The 20,709-nt window shown below is 39.8% G+C and overlaps 1 protein-coding gene and 1 long non-coding RNA gene across 2 annotated transcripts in view; both read left to right on the top strand.

Annotated features, from left to right (window-relative positions):
• The first annotated feature begins 3,766 nt into the window (after window positions 1–3,766).
• LOC131936841 (uncharacterized) lies at window positions 3,767–17,054 on the top strand. The gene is made up of 3 exons (XR_009386104.1): window positions 3,767–3,890; window positions 7,418–7,500; window positions 16,789–17,054. It is a non-coding gene; the product is annotated as an uncharacterized LOC131936841 (long non-coding RNA).
• Window positions 17,055–17,128: 74 nt separating this feature from the next.
• LOC131936831 (uncharacterized) overlaps window positions 17,129–20,709 on the top strand; it is a 29,412-nt gene continuing 25,831 nt past the window's right edge. Inside the window, exons 1-2 of the mRNA XM_059293922.1 lie at window positions 17,129–17,952; window positions 18,504–18,961. Of these exons, the coding sequence (XP_059149905.1) occupies window positions 17,264–17,952; window positions 18,504–18,961 (1,147 nt within the window). The 5' untranslated portion in view covers window positions 17,129–17,263. The remainder of the gene's footprint in view (window positions 17,953–18,503; window positions 18,962–20,709) is intronic.

Genomic DNA, 20,709 nt, shown 5'->3' with positions numbered 1-20,709 from the left:
GTCCTACAGCATCCACATGACATGTGTCCTAACGCATCCACATGACATGTGTCCTCACGCATCCACTTGACATGTGTCCTACATCATCCACATGACATGTATCCTACAACATCCACTTGACATGTATCCTACATCATCCACATGACATGTGTCCTACATCATCCACATGACATGTGTCCTAACGCATCCACTTGACATATGTCCTAACGCATCCACTTGACATGTGTCCTACATCATCCACTTGACATGTGTCCTAACGCATCCACTTGACATGTGTCCTAACGCATCCACTTGACATGTGTCCTACAGCATCCACATGACATGTGTCCTAACGCATCCACTTGACATGTGTCCTAACGCATCCACTTGACATGTGTCCTAACGCATCCACTTGACATATGTCCTACATCATCCACTTGACATGTGTCCTACATCATCCACATGACATGTGTCCTAACGCATCCACTTGACATGTGTCCTAACGCATCCACATGACATGTGTCCTACATCATCCACATGACATGTGTCCTAACGCATCCACTTGACATGTGTCCTAACGCATCCACTTGACATGTGTCCTACAGCATCCACATGACATGTGTCCTAACGCATCCACTTGACATGTGTCCTAACGCATCCACTTGACATGTGTCCTAACGCATCCACTTGACATGTGTCCTAACGCATCCACTTGACATGTGTCCTACAGCATCCACTTGACATGTGTCCTAACGCATCCACTTGACATGTGTCCTAACGCATCCACTTGACATGTGTCCTAACGCATCCACTTGACATGTGTCCTACAGCATCCACTTGACATGTGTCCTAACGCATCCACTTGACATGTGTCCTAACGCATCCACTTGACATGTGTCCTAACGCATCCACTTGACATATGTCCTACATCATCCACTTGACATGTGTCCTACATCATCCACATGACATGTGTCCTAACGCATCCACTTGACATGTGTCCTAACGCATCCACTTGACATGTGTCCTACAGCATCCACTTGACATGTGTCCTAACGCATCCACTTGACATGTGTCCTAACGCATCCACTTGACATGTGTCCTAACGCATCCACTTGACATATGTCCTACATCATCCACTTGACATGTGTCCTACATCATCCACATGACATGTGTCCTAACGCATCCACTTGACATGTGTCCTAACGCATCCACATGACATGTGTCCTACATCATCCACATGACATGTGTCCTAACGCATCCACTTGACATGTGTCCTACATCATCCACTTGACATGTGTCCTACAACATCCACATGACATGTGTCCTCACGCATCCACTTGACATGTGTCCTAACGCATCCACATGACATGTGTCCTACATCATCCACATGACATGTGTCCTAACGCATCCACTTGACATGTGTCCTACATCATCCACTTGACATGTGTCCTACATCATCCACATGACATGTGTCCTACAACATCCACATCAAGATGACATGTGTCAACCAGTGATGGCCTCAGATCGTTTGGCTCACCTTGAAATATTCGCACTTAAAAATATTAAAATGTAAACAAAAAAATACGCTAATAATATTACATATCTTCAAAATAGTTCCTCAAAAGTAATTTTCTTTCAAAAATTAAAACGTGTCTCACTAAGATTTGGGCGTGTTTTTTCTTCTTCAATTCATATGCTATTTTAGAAAAAGTTTTGATAAATAAGTATGTGATATATTTTTTCATACAATAGTTACAGAGGCGTAGCGCCCCTTTTCGGCGCCCGGGGACAAACTTTCAATTTGGCGCCCCCTCGGGAGCAAAATTTCAATTTACACCCCACACCCTCAAACTTTCGATTTGCACCCCCCCCCTTCCACCATATATTTTTATATTTATAATGCAAAAATGCAGCTAAAATGATATTTTAATTTGTTTTTCCAACCCATTTTGGCGCCCCCCCCCTCTTAAGGTCGGCGCCCGGGGACATATGTTACCCCCCCCCCCCTGCTACGCCTCTCTGAGATAGTTATGTAAATTGTTTGAACAATGCTAAACTGCAGTTTATGTGTACTGATTTGGTTAGATTCATGAAATAATACTGGTATGAATGACGCCATTGGGTCAACCCAGATTTTATTTTGGCCCCCTAACAACCAATCACGCATGACCCTCTGAGAAATAAGATATGGGCTAGAAGAAGATTTGGCCTAGAAAAACACTTTCAATTCATGGTACACAACCTTTCACGCTTTCACGGCTGTGTATAGGGGGAGTAGAGTGGGTGTGTTGTCATAGTAACCAACCATCTGTCATATCGTACTGCCCGCCGGCTATTACATGTTTCAAATCCGGAAGTGATTTTAGCAGGCCTGTTAAAGTCTATCCGTGTATCTTCATTAGGCCGATACTGTATGCGATACTGTAGGCCTGTTAAAGTTTATCTGTGTATCTTCATTAGGCCGATACCGTAGGTCGATACTATAGGCCTTTTAAAGTCTATCCGTGTATCTTCATTAGGCCGATACTCTGGGCCGATACTGCAGGCCTATATATAGCTTTACCACAAGATCAGAACTATCTTTCCAATATTAACAGACAAGTGACAACAGGCACAAATCTACCGCCACAGCTTTTAGCTAACATGTTTTAAGTATTACAAAATGTCACTCAGTGACACCATTTAGGGGGTGACACCAAGGAAAAAAAAGGCAAAATGTACAGAAGAACATTTTTTTTCAATTTAATTAATGATTAATTAGAATTAAATAGTCTTAAAGTACTAGTTGACAAATCTCGACCAGCGTGTGAGTGTATGTGAGGGAGGGAGGGAGGGGATGAAACCAGGACGTAAACTTACTAACGAGAACAAAACACCCAGCTGTATCAATAAAGATGAGCATCGTTGCTATCATTTATGCACAGTTCAAACCTAACACATGGGATTAGGGGGGGGGGGGGGGGGGGGGCACCAACTGAAACCGTTGCAAAGTATATACGATTACATAATATTTTTGGTTTTGATGGGGAGTTTGACACCATTAAGTGCCGCAACCGGCCTAGCGACGCCACTACTAGTAATTATTCTTGTAAAACACGTTACTACACATTATATTTCTACAGCCTATCAGACTAAGTTGTATTCTTCTTCTTCTTCTTCGTTCTTAATTGTTAGTGTTGAAGGGGATCGAGATTTATCTGCCAGTGGGTTAGAACTCGAGACTTTGTTCGAATTTATCAACCATGAGCTTTTTTGCCGACTCGACCACGCCTCCAACACAATTAAGCGGTACGTGTCAACTAGTTATGCGCCATTGAGGCCATTGACTCCGATTTCAGCCTGCTTTTCTTTTTGGATTTGCTTCCATAGCCTTTGTCCAACCAAGAACAAACTACAAGGCAGCAGTTGTTTAATTTTGGAGTTGTCTCTCCTAGAAGAGTGGCTGTCCCTAGCTAACGAGCCTCATCTGCCCGAGGGTTCGAACTCGAGACTTTTCGGATTAGCAACCATGAGCTTTACCGACTCGACCACGCCGACCCAAGTTGTATTCAAAATCGAGAAATCCATTTCATATTAATAAAGTGCGTGTTGTAGCGCACATTATCGATGCTTTTTATAAGGCCTTGTATTTTGTAAGATTACATCTTTAGCCTACACCTGTTCGCCTTGACACTGATAACAAAAAGAGCAATGCAAGTGACGTCACTGAATGGCGGTTCGTTCAACTTAGCCGAGTGTAGAGAAACGGAAGTGGAGATTTCGTCTGCTAGAATACAAGGCCTAACAGGGAAAATTCTTTGTGTTGTTGTTGATCATGTTTTTTAAATAGTAACGACAAAACTGTGTTATGAAAAGCATCAGTGCATTTGACAGATTTTAAATAAACTGATTCTCCAATTTAGTATATAAAGGTAAGTCTACTTTTTGTTTTACATAAACTAGATCTTGTATTTTGTTGTTCTCTAACAGAGCTCGTGTCGAAGTTAAGAATGAATGGTAGTGGTAGCCGTAGTCACTTGTAGAAGACTAGGCGAGGGCAAGGCAAAAATATGTCGAATACGATACATGGGGAAACAAATTTCATTGTTATGTCCATTGTTATTACTACACAGGTCACGGACAAGCGTGTTTCTGTTACACACCATTGCACATTCTGTACCGGCTGTGTTAACTTAAGTGTGTACTGTGTCTGTGTGTTGTACTATTTATTTACTATTTATTACTAGATCTAGACATCTAGATCTAGATCTAGTCTAATTTAGTAAACAGATCTAGAATCTAGATCTTTCTAGACCCCCCACCCCCTGCCCCTAGAAATAGAATCTATTAATTTCACCACTATTGCTTAGATTTTGATTCTGAGTCTGTGTAGGCCTAGATCTATCTAGAATCTAGATCTAGATCTAGATATCTAGTTACTTTTAAAATATTTTAGGGCCTATTTTAGCTTGCACACTAAGCCAGGATCTATTAGTGTCTATTACTAGATCTAGACACTAGACTTCACTAGAGTGTCCTACCTAGACCTATCAAGATTTATTCAGTTACTGATTGATACTGCTCACTAGCTTACTCACACTACACTGCCATGTTGTTAATGGTTAGAATTATCTTTATATCCATTGAACTGTTTAGGCCAGGCAGTAATCTACCAAGTGGACCCAAACAAAAAATTAAAAGAAGTGACAATAAATAAATTGTCTCTGTTAAAACAGTGTTATCTTAAATATTTTGCTTTAAAATTTTAAAAACAAACAAACAGCACCAGTGGTGTCACAGACAGGGAAGGGGGGGGGGGAGAAGATTTCTGCACCATGAGACATTTTAAGACTGCCACCAAAACCCAAAATTGCACATAAAAAGTAAAAGTTTTGTAAAAATTTGTTAATAAGGGCTAGTGTTTCTTTCAGACTTTTTTCTCTGGGACGGACGGTGAAGGACGGACACGACTTGATTTTTTTGGGGGGACGCGACGGGACACTGGTAAATTTATATATTTTCTATATAAATTTCCATTTTGATCGGGGGGGGGGGGGATACAACATTGATTAATTGCAGTGTTGTAGTAGGCAGGAGTTTGTCATCGGAGGGGGGGGGGGGGCGTTTACATATGCATGTAAAAATTTTGTGTTTTAATATTCACTATTTAGGAAGTAAAAGCAATGAAAGCTTTACAAGCAAGCCATCACCTATATCTGTAATTATCCACTAGACAACAGACAAAACTTTCTATCATATGTGGGGGGGGGGGGCCTTTAAAATTAAAAATTGGTAATTTTAGAGAAATAAACAAGTGTAATAACTGATCATAAAAATAAGTGTCTCAGTCTAACAAAATGTTCAACTTGAAACAGTAAAATCAAAACATTTTCCATACGTACATCAGTGGCGTAGCGAGGAGGGGGGGCGGGAGGTGCGGACCGCACCGGGTGACACCATTTAGGGGGCTGACACCAAGGCAAAAAATAGCAAAATATATGTGCAAATTGAAAGTTTTAGGGGGGGGGGGGTGCAAATCGAAAATTGAAAGTTTATCCCCAGGAAGGGTAGCTAAGCCTCTGGGGGTGACACCATTAAGTGCCGCACCAGGTGACACCCGACTTCGCTACACCACTGCCGTACATGATGTTTAGCATTTTTGGTAACTGATTGTTGTTAAATATACCATCAAGTACTGGTGATATACAAGTGGTGTCACCAACCTGAAAATGGTGAAACTTCTAATGCTACAAAGAATATAATTAGATCAAAGGAAATTTGGCAATGCTAAAGAGGCCCCTAAGGATCTTAGCTTAAAATTTATGGGCTAAGTGTGCTAAAAATAGCAAAGTTTGTTTAGGGAACATTTGCATGTAATCTTATAAACAAAAAGACTGAAGCCTTACCTTGGCATACATGTTAATTCACTCTGTTCAGGAGGGTAGATCTGTAATGAGGCCATACTCATGGAAGGGAAGGGGGTGGGGCTATAGGGAATCACCTGAATGGGAGTCTCAAAATGTGTCTTAAAGAAGCATGATGTTATTGGTATATGATTCCAAACACTCTTTGACTTCACATCAGGACCTTATAATATTGGTCCTAATAACTGGCTGGTTTGATTACACAGTAACATCTATATATATTATTCTCGTCTTGGAGACCATAGAAAACACCAAGCTGTAAGTGCGCCTAGCAGCCCCCTCTCTTCCTCTCCAGGCATATCCCTACCACCCCACATGGTCTGGTGAGCTGTGGTTCATGCTAAATGTTTACAATGTAGAGCCGGGTTTAGTGATGGCTATTAGGGGCAGATAATTTAGTTTGAAATGATTTTAAACTTAGGGGAGGTAACTAAGAGGAGGCTGCTTTCACTGTGGGGGGGTGGGTATCGTCCTTAATGATCTACTGATAGTGTTTTAAAGCAAATATTTTCAGTGGCAGCATTGGTACTGTTAAATTCACAAATTATGAATTACCGAAAAGTAGAAAATTAAAACAACTAAATAGCTGCGTATGATACGCCGCTGGTCCGCTCGTGTATTATGTTACAAGTCTATATGGTCGATGTAATGAATTAAAATTTCAGTCAGAACCTATCATGCCGCACACACATATGCTGAATATACAATCAAGAATTACTGAGTGTTATAAAAATTGCTCTTTGGAAAAAGATCTGATTTAAATTTTACACTGAACTTCATTTACCCAATAAAGATGTAGATGCAAATTGGTTCATTGCTTTTGTCAGGAGAAACTGCTTTTTTATCCAAATAAGTGATAAATATACACTTTAGTACCAAGAATACTACAATAAAAAAATTTCATATGAGCAACTCACCAGTGTTATGTTTAACATTGACAAGAATTAACCTTATGTAACATTTGTTCAATCTCAGGCTACATCAGAAGGAAACATAGATAACAACATGAAATGGTTAATAAATATAACATAAAGATTATGCCATAAATCTGTAATTTTTTTTTTCTCATTTACTTATTCTCCATGAGTCAATTTGTTATTTATGTGACGTTCCATCTAAACCCACTTTTCCATTGTATTGAATAATTGTAAGCAGAAAATAAGTCTTTCTTTAATAGCATGCTTACAGAGAAAAATATTAACCCCAAAGTTAATGATATTATAATGCTAATTAAAGAATGTTAGTGTGATGTCACACATTGTCAGACAACATCAAATACCATTTCTTGTGAATGTGCATGAGAAAAATGGTTTCAATGATAAGTAATGTATTGTGAAATAAAGGTTGCAGTAGCAAAATCTGAACTGTAGAGAAAATGTATCATCTTTGTTTTTTTAAACAGACTTAACATTCAATTTGTCGTTTATACTGATATCTTTTGCAAGTTAAAAGGTTTTGTAAATTGAGAATTTTAAAATTGAAGCTATCAACAACTTATCTAATGTTTTAATTCTTGTTGTTTTGTTTTTTTACAGGAAAACTGTAGAGACTTGCTATTAATGTGATTTAGTAAAAAGGGAACAAATCAATCAAAGGAAGAGCTAAAGGAACGTGAAAGGTAACATATTGAAAATCTAATGTGGTCTTTAAATTTGGTTCCTAAAATAATTTATTGATTTGTCACCAAATTTTTTGTTAAAAATGTGTCTGTAATGACAATGTGACTAGTTCTTTGCTGGTGTTTTAAAAAGCGTTATATTAACTGTTTTAAAAGTGTAGTTTGTTAGATGGAACATCAAATGTTCGGTCGACCAGTCCAGGATCCAAACGCAAGATTTTTGGGTTAGCATTTGTGGACTATAACAGTCACAATTATGACATCGCATGTAAAACCTGAATACTTATGTCACATTCTAATTGTGTCGCTGGCTAGGGGTCATGCTTTTATCACATCCAAATGTAGAGTGGAAGTGTCAAAATTCCAATTTTCTGTGGATGACACACAATTTTGGTTGATGTCCTGCTATTTGCTGGCTTGTTCGGGTGTAATTCTGATTGGACTAGGTTTTTCAATAAAGTTAAGTTTTGATTTTCATGTTGTGTGTAGGCCCAATTTGATTGTAGTTTTGTGATAATTCATTCCTATCTTCCTGCACTTTGCTTCATGTAAAAAAAACTGCTGACTTCTGATTTTAAATTCATGATTATTGCATTGTAAACTTTTAAGACATTTACCATGTCAATTTTATTGATTACTTTTTTCTACCAGCCTAGCAAACTTGAACTAAACAATGGAAAAGGTTTTTAGACTATTTTAATTCAACCACCCTGTTTCTCCTGTTCTTTTTATAGCCAGTAAACTAATTTTCTTAAAAAGTAAATATAGATGGGTCTTTAAATAGTTAATTTATTTTAGTTATAGAAACAATAAACTCATTTTTTAAAGAAGTAACTGTAGACAGGTTCTCTAAACGGTTAATTTGTATTAGTTATGCCTAGATATTGTTTTTTATTTTCTTCTCTATGCATGGTGCATCCTTTTGCCGTGCATCTGTTAGTGGTGGCTTACAGTCCATTTTATCGTTTTTCTTTAAATGTTATTGCTGTGGTCAACTTTTAATGGCACCACTTTCTAGGGCAGAAGGGAAATGTCATCCATAAAATCCGATCAGTTTCGTCCGTGGTGTAGCATCTTACAGCTAAAAATAGACGTTGTTTCTCACCCTTTAGTCGGCCTGACCTTACGACCTTTTCACCCCTAGATCGACTGTACGCGCTTTTTACCGTCAACACGGGCAGACCCTGACCCCCTTAGTTTAAAATTGGCGGTGAGCGCCCATTGGTTCTCACGTGCAGGCGTGTGGGCTTGTATTGTTTTCTCTCAGGGACACTTGCTCACTTAGCACTGCATGTATTGACACTGTCTTGGTGGAGTCTAATTAATTAATTTTAATTAATTCAAGTATAAATAGAAATACCATTAATAATATACAATATATATTGGTTCTACATTAAAGGTTAAACTACTATCTTTATTGTATTAGTATTTTAATGAACTCAGAACCAATTAAAGTTTTTAAAACTCAGTTTACGAGAATGTTCTCAAATAGAGGTAATTAAAAAGTAAACAGACCCTATCGTGCGACCGTGTGGGCTGCTAAGCACCCCACCCCCTCCCCAGAATATCTGATCCGTGTCCAAATAGATTCATTGACCCGTACTGCTATCTTGAGTTTCCCCATCGCAGACACGCGCCCCTAGCGTGCCGCTGTCATTTCAAAACTTTCTTTTCATTCGCTTCTTTTGTAAGGAACATTTTCTCTCAATGCGTCTGTGCGCCAGCTTGACTTTTGTACAGGAACATTTAAGTTTGCACCAGTAGGCACAGCTATGTAGGTCTGCTAGTTCTAAGCAGGGTTTAAATAGTTGAACCAGGCTCTGTAGTCAACTATTTTGATTGTAACAATCTATGGTGAAAGAACTCTCCTTTAATGTATTTTTTTTCTGTTTATCATTCTTTTCTAAATCTAAACAGGAAAGCAGTCTTATATTGGTTAATGTTACGATTAAGTTCTATGGCTTGTCACATCATACAAATGAGTGGTGGTTTTCAGAGGTCATGTTTAACCTAGTAAACAGTCTTGACCTCAGCTGTCATGTATAATGAATGGCGTGTAATTAAATTATGCTAAATAAGTTCCTCAACGTTATGCTGATGTTTTCATTTTTGTTTTAAAAGTTTAAAAAAAATCTGCACTTCTTATTCTTAACCATAGCAATTCATTCATACGTTGCTTTTATTATTCAGCCCTGCATTTAAAAATGTTACATTTTACCATTGTAATTACTCAACAAATTCAATGCCCGCTTTCTTTCTACCATGTTCATTTCAACATGAATAATACCCATGCCAGATTCCCATCTTGATAATGACCAAGTAGGAATGCGCCGTCTTCCGATGGTGTAATTGCCGTGAGATAAAATAGATGGGTAGAAACGCGGACTGCTTGTGTCAGGCTGAAGCTCGCCTATTCTTCCACCCCGGCCCTGGGTGAACTGATTCTATTCTCTTGTAATATTGGGTCGGGGAGATTAGGAAGTGGGAGTGGATCTGGAGCAATCTTCCGTTTCTCTTCCCTATCGCGGTAGGCGGAGTACAATTGATTGGGGCATTGTGCCCCGTCTCAATCGGCCTTACAGCTGAATGTCAAATCTAACCTACAATTTGCTTGCAAGGAGTTGTGGAGGCGACAAAGCGTACACCGATGACACGAAATGAAAAAAAGTCAGCTGTTTCTATGATGTAATATTACATTTCTTGATACAAGCTTTTGAATGTAATGGCAGTCATTTACAAGCATTCTCGTTTTTGTAGTGCGGGATTAAAGAAAGATGAATACTATTCTTTGTCTGACATATTGTTACATGTTTAGCCTGATTCATATACTGACAATTTAAAAAAATAAAAAAATAAAGCGAGTTGTTGTAGCTGTCGTTGGTGTGCTTTATAATACAAATGACTTAGAGTAAATACAATTAAAAGGCGGTATGTGCAATATACCCAGGGCAAATAACACGACACAGACTGCGGGTTTAGAGCACCCAGCCGTTCTTTAATTGTTTCTTTAATTTGAAGTGGAGCCGGCAACAAATTTAGCTGGTCTTGACAGTTATGTCCCTTACGATGCCCGTATTTTCCTTGTGTGACGTGGGGCCCGCCATGACTCGTTTTGTCCCCCCCCCCCCCCCCACCACAGCTGTATAAATCAGTTTGGGGAAAAAACGGAGGGAATTGTTTTGTTGATTAGCCATGCTCATATATTCGTTGAGCCCGACTTAGAGGTTTAAAATATCTTGATTTGTCGAGTCTCTCTGAATGTATATATTGATGCCGCACATACATACCATTTTCTAAAATGTAACTTGTATTGCCCTTACTTATTTTTATAACTGGTATTTCTTTCTTCTAATATCGACCTATATACATATCAAAAAAAATAAAATGCATTAAAAAATTCTCCATTGCTAGGTGTGATGTTTAATGGTGTGGTGTTGCTTGATATAAGGACAGTGTGCATTTTACTCCAACTTGCGCAAGACTTATGTTTTATATTTGTTAACTTTCTGACTTTAAATTGTTTAAATGTGAACTTGTAAAACTTATTACACAACTACCGTTCTTGAGCCCTCGTGTCTCTTGGGTAAACGGAAAAGAAGTCACAGGAAAAAAAAACACAGAAAAAAAGTCACAGTTTTTGCTAGGAAAGAAAGTCACAGAAAAAAAGTCACAGTGGAAAAAAAATTTTGGAAAAAAAGTCACAGAAATAAAGTCACAGAAAAAAAGTCACAAAAATATTTTTAGAAATATTTTTTTATTTGTTTAGAATTGTAAAATTTTGTATGTTTCTTGTTGTGGGTTGTCTTTTTTTATAGCATAAATTATTTATAGACTTAAAAGCATTATGGTTTATAACAATTGTAAGTAAAAATACTCTAATATAATTTACACAACAACCTCAACTTTTGTTACGTATTTAGTTAAAAACGCGGTAGAAAATTTAACTATAAAAAAAATTTAGGCACATTTTGCCGTAGGCTATTCTCTGGTCGGCCTCTCCTCAGTAGGCTTTGTCCGAACATATTTTGTGTTGTTGACGTCATGCGTCAATGACAGCATTTGAACCTTGTCGACTTTCTGTTTTGATCCTAAGTTGTGTTATGTAATGAGCGTGATAAATGTGGGCAGTAAAGGTGGTTGAACTAAACATCTAAACATAACTATTGTGGCCATGAGTTGAGGGCAGCAAGTCAGACGAACTTACCATTTCACGGTAATTTAATGTTGGTATTTAAAAAAAACCAGGATTAAAACCGTGGACTTTGGAGCATTCTATTAAACGCTACTAATCTTAAGTTTAAAATAATTACAATCTACATACTTCATACTAAATATTTTTAGATGAATTATAAAAATTCCTATGCGTATACAGCCTACACACATTACATTACATTTAATTAATCCTAAGTTAATTTGCACTCTCTGAATATTTAATACATAAAAGTATTAACAAGTATCATGCAAATATATATTTGTGACTTTTTTTCCTGTGACTTTTTTTCCTGTGACTTTTTTTCCTGTGACTTTTTTTCCTGTGACTTTTTTTCTGTGTTTTTTTTTCCTGTGTTTTTTTTTCCTGTGACTTTTTTTCCTACTCGATATGAAGATAACACGAGTTGAAGCCTTCCTGTAAAGATAACATCTAGGCAGTGGCCGTAGAAAACATCTCTTATCACAACAACTTATGAGGGCCGGCATTGTGGTACACGTGAGGCGGTCAGTAACCTCCCACACTACTGCTGTCCGGCGGTCAGTAACCTCCCACACTACTGCTGTCCGGCGGTCAGTAACCTCCCACACTACTGCTGTCCGGCGGTCAGTAACCTCCCACACTACTGCTGTCCGGCGGTCAGTAACCTCCCACACTACTGCTGTCCGGCGGTCAGTAACCTCCCACACTACTGCTGTCCGGCGGTCAGTAACCTTATACCCCACACTACTGCTGTCCGGCGGTCAGTAACCTTATATCCCACACTACTGCTGTCCGGCGGTCAGTAACCTTATACCCCACACTACTGCTGTCCGGCGGTCAGTAACCTTATATCCCACACTACTGCTGTCCGGCGGTCAGTAACCTTATATCCCACACTACTGCTGTCCGAATGAGCGCCCTTATCCCACCCTGTCCGAACGGGCGCCCCTGGATAAGCAACCCGAGAAGCGTGAAATAGATTATACCAAAGTCGCTATCGCGAGCCTTGAGAAGTTTGTCCCGATTTTGGAAGGCCTACCTGTCAGGACTGTTGATAATAACAAACTCCCTCCTTCTCTAAGGTCAGCCGAGAGGTGGTTTTTTTTTTTCTTTTTTTTTTTCCTTCGTTTTGAAATTCATTGGCTTGGCGCTAGGAAGCAGATATAAAGACAAAAGGATTGTGTGTACACATCGCGTTAGAACACATGAAATATTCATGTTACGTGGCCGTACATTTAGATAATAATTTACACCAATCTCCACCACTAGTACTCCAGCTATGATGATGTTTTTCGCTCGACAACTTGTTTCTTGTGTTGTTTATACTTAAATTCTCGATGGATTCTTCTTTTGTGTCAGACGTTGTAAAGTAAGTTTCACCTGTGATTTGCGGTGTTATCATTTCTACCCGTTCACTCGATACACTAAACATTATCTTTCTTGATTGATTCCTGCGGGATGTATGTTCAGTCTCTTAAAGTTTCTTTGTGTCTGTAACACGCGAATCTAGTACACACATTTTGTAGTAATTAAATTTGCCAATGAATAGTTATATTGATTATCGAATGTTTTTATTTTTCAAATTAATTCTACAAAACAAAGGATAAATCAATGTTTACTGAATATAAACTTGACCAATGATGGCTAAATAAATCGCTTTATAAATTTTACTGAAGTTAGCTTTATGTATGCATTCATCTTCCACTATCCACTAGCAAACACAAGTAGGCCCGTACCAAAGAGAGACTATCCAGTGTTTATCTTTTCCCCCCGTGAATTACTTTCCGTGGTCAGTCAGCGGTAGTTAAATAGTCCCACTACTGAAGTTCAAAGATTTACTAAACGTTAGCATGATAAACTGTTGTCTGTGTTTTGTACTCTTAAAAACGAAATACCCATTAGTTGATGTAAATGTCGACACTGAGCTGCAACATTGTCCAGAGGATCTAGTTAGTCACTGTTTCACAATTGACGATATAACATGCCTATTTTATTTCTGTTTGGTGGCGAGTTAATGCTGAGACCCGTCAATTACAACACTCGCTTAACCGTTTAAAGATATTCCAAGACAATCTGTGTCCTCCCATAACATGCCTATTTTATTTCTGTTTGGTGGCGAGTTAATGCTGAGATCCGTCAATTACAACACTCGCTTAACCGTTTAAAGATATTCCAAGACAATCTGTGCCTGCTCGTCAGCCCGGTGAGTAATAAATTGTCCCCCCTCTATAAATGCCCCATCAAGGCATAAAGTTATCGGGTTGTTTACATTGTGCATCCACGAGCCGGCTCTCATCCGTCACTAAGGCGGTTCTAGTTGTTTGATCTGTCCTTCGATTCTACACTAAATATGTCCCCCGGGGACTGGCCATCCCCGGGCTAGTCTCGCTGGGTTAACGTGAAGCCGGCGTTTTATGGGTGTGTATCATACACTCACATTTGTCTTGTAGCCGGTACACGGCCAGACGGACACTCAGGGCACAGGAAAGGTTGGACACACGTTGGAATTCTACCGGGAGCAAGGAAGAAGGGTAGCTGTCTCGTGGCCTGGTGGATAGCGCTATTAGCTTCTAGCCGCTGGACCAGACGCTCGTGGCCCGGACGTGGTCCATCTTGGCACGCGCAGCTGGAGGCTCGTGCTAGACTCTAAAATGGCAGCGCCAAAAGTTTTAAAAGCAATTAATGTCATATTACTGCGGTCATTTGTTACGGTTTGCAATAACTTCAAAGGGTTCGATCAACAAACCAGACTTCGAAGAAGGCGATATATATTACAGCCCTATCGTCTCTATCTTAAGTAGTCTGCAATGTAGTGATTGATAGCTTTCTGCTTATATATATATATATATATATATATATATATATATATATATATATATACACACACATACACATACATACACAGAGAGATATTCATACTCTATAAATGTGATAAGCTTAACAATAGCACATAACAAACGTTTAGATCCATTACCTATAGTAATTAGAGTCAATTTTAGTACTTCAAACTAATTTCATCAACGGATGATAGTGCAGATTTGTTGACCGGAAATAAATGTTCCATTGTAATAACTAGTTGGTCACTGAGACATTAAGCTGACATCAACGAATGTCTGCCATCGATAATTACTTTGTTACGTCCCTTCGTTCGTCCAGATGACCACACAATGACTTGATTACTGATCTGCAATTATCTGTACAGTTTAGCCTAGTCAAGCTAGTTAAATTAAATCGTTACCGGCGCCCGCCAAGAGTAAATATACACATGTACATCAGTCGCCGATCTAAATCAACCGCTTGTTAGGTGGTTATTTTGTTTAGGGTTTAGGGACACAGCGGTCGGTCTCTGTGGAAACTGTGATGTGTATTAGAAGTGAAGGTACACGGGATTTTTATATTTACGAAAGGGATACTGGGCTGTCGCTCGTTACATCATTGCTACGTGTTAGATGCTCGCTCTTATCTGATTGGCTTGCTGTCTCTAGTAAGCGCCGCATCATTTGCTGATTGCGGGGAAACCCCGTTTTGGGATAATTAGCAGCAAGAGGCTAATCACGAAGTTCATCGGAGCTGTGACTGACGTCAGGATCCATCATGAAAAATCTCTTAGTCTAAGTTAACTATTTAACTTTTTGCTTAATTATTTTATGGTGTCTTTTTGTATTGATACGTCAATATTGGCTACGCTTACACATATTGAAAACTAGAACAATTAATTACTTCATTATTTGAATTGTTGTCTTTTTCTAGGCGGTTCAGTCCCTTTCCCTTCTCCATTTTAAATCGTTAACATATTTAAAACGTGTGGAATCGTTGCTGATTATTTACTATTTGTTCTAAAAAAAATATCTTAAACCGTTACAATGTTTACATGGCCTGAAGATTGTTTTGACATTAAACACGTTACGCGATGTTTGGCTGGTCTAAGATGGAGGTGCAAAAAAAGAAAGCATGTGTTTAACTGTATCAGGCCTGTTGACACACGTGACAGGTATGAAAGGGAAGGTGTCAATACCCTCTGACACACAACCTAGGATCTCATCTCCAGGGTGGCACCTCGCGCTTTGTCGTCGTCAGCCCGGGGGATAGATCATGACACGTCAAATACGTTCCTGGTCAACAAAACTGCACGCTCCATCTTCATCTTATCACAGGGCTTAGAGATATGTTTACAGGCTGTTTCTCGTCCAAGGGGTGTTCACAAGTTACGTCTAAACACGGCGAGCGGTCTCAATAGGGCCCGTACAATACCAAGAGCCGTTAAATGATTTGAAGAATCTTCTCCGCGGTACGTCAACGGCAGCATGGGTAAACAGCGAGGAGTTGATATTGTCACCCATTCAAACACTAATGAAAATATCAACACGACTCCACTGACCAAAGGGCGATTGCGGTGGCTTCCCCTTCCAATCCGTTCAAACAATCCGACAATGTTAGCTCAGGAACTCTGTTGTGTTTGTTTCAAGGCGAAGATTTGTCGTTTCTTCGTCCAGGGGTATGGGAGGGGGGGGGGGGGCTTTTGCTTGCTGAAACATTTGGGGACAGAGATCGTGGGAGAAAGATCCTTACACGCTAGTGTAGTAGTTTACTTTAAACTCCTCTCTCTTAACATAAAGTTTGCTCATCCATATCTGAGCATGGTGTCTAAGCGTCAACACAGTTTGGGCTTAAATTCAGAGTAAATTCAGAGTAAATATTTAAACTATTAATATGTGTTGTCTTTACTGAGCTTCTTTGTTTCTTCGAGAGTGTTGTTTAGTGTAATAATCGCGGGTCACCATGAACACGCTCGAGTGTGTATGACGTCCATGAGTCCACCCAGCTCTGGTGGGTACCTGACTCTAGTCGGCGAAAAAAAAGGTGTCTTAACGTTGTACTAACCTTCATTAGACGAGGTCAATGAAAGACAAATCTATTTCATCAACTTTATCGCCCAGCAAGTCTGAGGCTTGTATTTCTATAAAAAGTATCACTATTTATTGCAAGCTTATACTTTCTTACATGGGGTTTTTACATAACTCGTCTTACCATTTCCGTTTATTCTATACTTATCAATCTAATATAAGACGTTGCTAATAATTTCTCTATTTTTGCAGCTCTGTGATGGAGAACTGTTTAAAACGTCGTGACATGGACAGTGACCTGGAGGAAACGGGTGATAGTGACTTTGAAAATGACCTTGAAACAAGTCTTTTAACCGCAGAAAAAAACCGGCACCAGCAGGGTGATGCCGGTGGACTAGTCAGTCCGTACAAGCGTCTGAAAGTGGAGGATTTGACTCAGTCGTCTGCTGACTGGGCCTCAGGGCAGGGGGAGGCTCATAGTCTGCTGAAATCTTTGGACCACAATCACAGCCCAGCAAGCTCACTTGAAGACGTCAATTTTCCTCACGATAATGTTGAAACACGAGCATACAATACCGTATGGCAACAGACATCCACATTTGAACTGGCTGTCAACCCTGGTCAGGAGAAGTTCAACGCAGTCAGCAATACTTCATACGTTGGGGAACTTTGTATTGATGATCCCAAACAGTCACTGGGAAAGAAAGAATTTCCCCCACCTCCTGCCATGGAAAGTAAGAAGTTTGAGATAGCATCCAAACCCCAGCCTTATGACTCACTGTTGCTAGCGTCTTACCACCCAGATTTCCAGACCCTTGAATCCAAACAAATTTCCTTCCACTCTGAAAGCTCCAGCACTGAACCAGTGGCTGAGATGGAGGTGACTACCCCAGCGGGGGTGCCACATAAGGCACCACTCCCCCGGCAGAACTCCTCAGCAAAATACTCCGAGTGTATTGATTTGCTGGAGATTCACAATGGGGAAGACTTTCAAATAGGTGTAGAACAAGATAGCCCAAACTTAACAGATAGACAATGTGTCCACCCTTCAACAAACAGTTTGTCTGGCTGGGCTGGTAGCTCCCATAACAGCAAGTCTGTCAGTGCCAACTTGTCCAGCAATGATGTACCTGCCAACCTCAAGTCTATTGGTGTCAGTGCTGTTGGGGTGACAGCTGCTGTAGCAGACAGTTGTGTGACAGCTGCTGTAGCAGACAGCTGTGTGACATCCAGTGTAGCCGCCAGCACACACAAGGGTTCCCACAGTGACGACATCTCAGCCGTGTATGATTCTGTTGATTCAGACCCTGAAGGTACCGTGTGGTCAGAGAGGTTGGTCAAGCCGTCCTTACCTTGCTACAACTCAGCCAGTTTATACAACCTTCACAGTGACTTCAGGAGCTCTAACATAGCCAGGTACTTGACATAGTTATTGCCATCATCTGTGTGTAGATGATAAAGTCATGTTTGCTACTGATGTTCTAATTTTAAAATGGTTAACCCAATTAATAATAGAGAACTGTCAATACAATTTTACTGTTCTTTACAACTAAAAGAGAAATAATCAGTTATATTACCACAGTTAAACCATTGCTTTTGGGTCTATTCACAAATCTTTCACACAAGTTCTATTAAAAACTTATTGTTTACACTTTAAAGTTGTTTACTTAATATCTAAATTCATTAGCACCTCCTCATCACCATCTTAAAACAAATTAATCAGTAAACACTCATTTTAAAAAAAAAAAGTTTTTAGTTTATTGTCCATTGAAAACATTCTTAGAATTAAATACTACCTTTTTTCTGTATTTCAAAGGTTTAAATTTGAAATGCAGAAATAAATGTAGTTTTAATGAATAAACTGACTTATAAATCTAATAATTTTTTTTCACTTGTGAAATAAGTTTTATTTTCTCTCTTTGTTCACAAGAGTGACCAACTTAAACATTTTTATGTCAAAACTCCAGGTTCAGTTCACAAGACAGAGTGGCCAACTTACCGTTACAGTCTGTTGACCACATGGGATGTCCACTCCCATGGACCCCAGCTTATGAGGAGCAGTATCAGCTTCCATCCATACAGCGTCAACTCTCATCAGGATCTTCTGCCAAGTCTCACCACTCCAACCCTCACAATGCAGCGTCATCCTCTGTAGAAGAGTTCAGATCCCACTTCCTGAACTATAAGGAACTTGCTGTGTCCTCTACCTTGATGAGGCCGTCCAGACACAGCTCCCAGGGCTCCCTCCAGAGTGGCAGCTCACAAGACAGTGGCTCCTACAGAAACTACCAGCAAAGGTCCCTTGGTTCATCGCGCCACAACTCCAAATCTTCACAAGACAGTGTGGAGCTGGTGGAAAAGTCCTACCCCAGTAGCCTGGTTATATCAGAACACAGCAGCAAGAAAACATTTTTACAAAACTCAGGTCAGAATTTCTTAAACCAATGCACTCTATTATTTTAGTGCTACATTATTTTTTTAAAAAACTTAATAACTTGCTTATTGCAGTTTAAAAAGGTATTTGTTACAATAATGGCTAAACCCTATACCACAATACAATGGCTAGACTTTGTTCCAGGTTGGGAATTCCATAACATTTTAAAAATAATTTCAACACATATTTCAACCTGTTCTCTCTATTACATCATCAACAGACAGTACCAAGTCTTGTCATTAAACTCTCGTTAGAAAACTTGAGTTAATTTCATGGGATGTCATGGTTAACTCTAGCTGACATGTAACACATCATTTGTACAAACTTTAAAACGGTTCTCTCTATGTTGCCACTACAGTCATCACTAGACAGTCTTAGTTGTGTCATTAAACATTAAACTCACTTTAGAAAACTTGAGGTAATCTTATAGAACGTCATGGTTAACACTACCTGACATGTAACACATCATTTGTACAAACTTGCTGCTAAGATGTGTGAGCACATTATTACCTGAGTTCTCTAGAGTGGTCTCAGTGATGCTACTTTACTCTTGACATCCCTCGCCTGCACAAACGGTGTACCATCTGTAAGGATATTAGCCATTTTAGCCCGCAGTTCTCCGTGTGTTTGCGTGATATAATGAAATATTACGTGGGCTCGCCTTCTGCCGTCAAGTAGCCCTCGTTGATTCTGTCATCTCGGGCTGATTGACGTTACAAAGCAGCTTTTATAATGAACTGTCAATACATGACGGTGTGTGTTCTGTCCTGCTGTGAACGGGCTTGACATCTCGCGGTAACCTTTTGGAGATCACATCGTTTCGTGGCCCGGGCTTTGTCCGCCCTCACTTGGCGTGTCAATGAACGTTACCTGTACGGGGACAATAGCGGTTGGAGGCAAACAGTGTTGGGCTCCGTACGGTACAGGTAACGGTGTATGGACATCGATGGCTGATAACCCCGCGGTTCAGTCGTATCAGTCTTATCATATCGAAGGGGGGGGGGGGGGGGAAACCCCAGCATTTCGGCCATAGCGGTTTTATCGTACTGGTGTGGGGGGGGGGGGTGTATAACGGCAGTTCAGCTGTATCACGGACACAGTGTGGGTAGTGGGAGCTATCTAACGTATGTAACGTAGCCCATTACATCATCATCCTACAAATACGTATGGCGATGATTTAAAATTAACATGCAAAATCGGAATAATAATGGGTAGGAAAATTTTATTTTTAAAAGTTACTTCCAGAAAGTCATTATTATAGAGAAACCGATGTTGTTGTTACTGATAAAAAACGTGGGACTAGTTATCTTTGTGGAGTGTGGGGATATAGAAATTTAGGTCACCTATCAGTTAAGCTATATCAGTAATATCAAGCATTGACGAATATGGGGGGGGGGGGGTTACTGTTTGAGATGAAGATGTGATATGGGCTCCAATTTGCAGCGGTGGCCGGTGGCCTGGTGTTGTACCGTAAAGATCACGTGATAACTTTGTAACTGACCTCACCAGGGCAGATAGAGATGTCCGCTGATGTGAGCTCTCCTTACGTGATCACGTCAGATGTTTGATCGTGTGTGGAATCTTTGCTCCAGGGCCAGTCGTTTTACTAGTGGCACACATGGCGTTGATACTGGTCAAATATGCGGTGTTTAAATGGTCAGATCTTGTTTTACTGGTCAAACATGCGGTGTTAGATGGTCAAACCTTGTTTCTGATCTGACCAATAGAACTAAAAATTG

The sequence above is a fragment of the Physella acuta genome, unplaced genomic scaffold (genome assembly GCF_028476545.2).
Source record: "Physella acuta isolate Inbredline_101_S28 unplaced genomic scaffold, ASM2847654v3 ptg000189l, whole genome shotgun sequence".
Classification (NCBI taxonomy): domain Eukaryota; kingdom Metazoa; phylum Mollusca; class Gastropoda; family Physidae; genus Physella; species Physella acuta.
The sequence above is the reverse complement of the archived record's forward strand: the minus strand, read 5'-3'. Positions and strand labels throughout refer to the sequence as shown.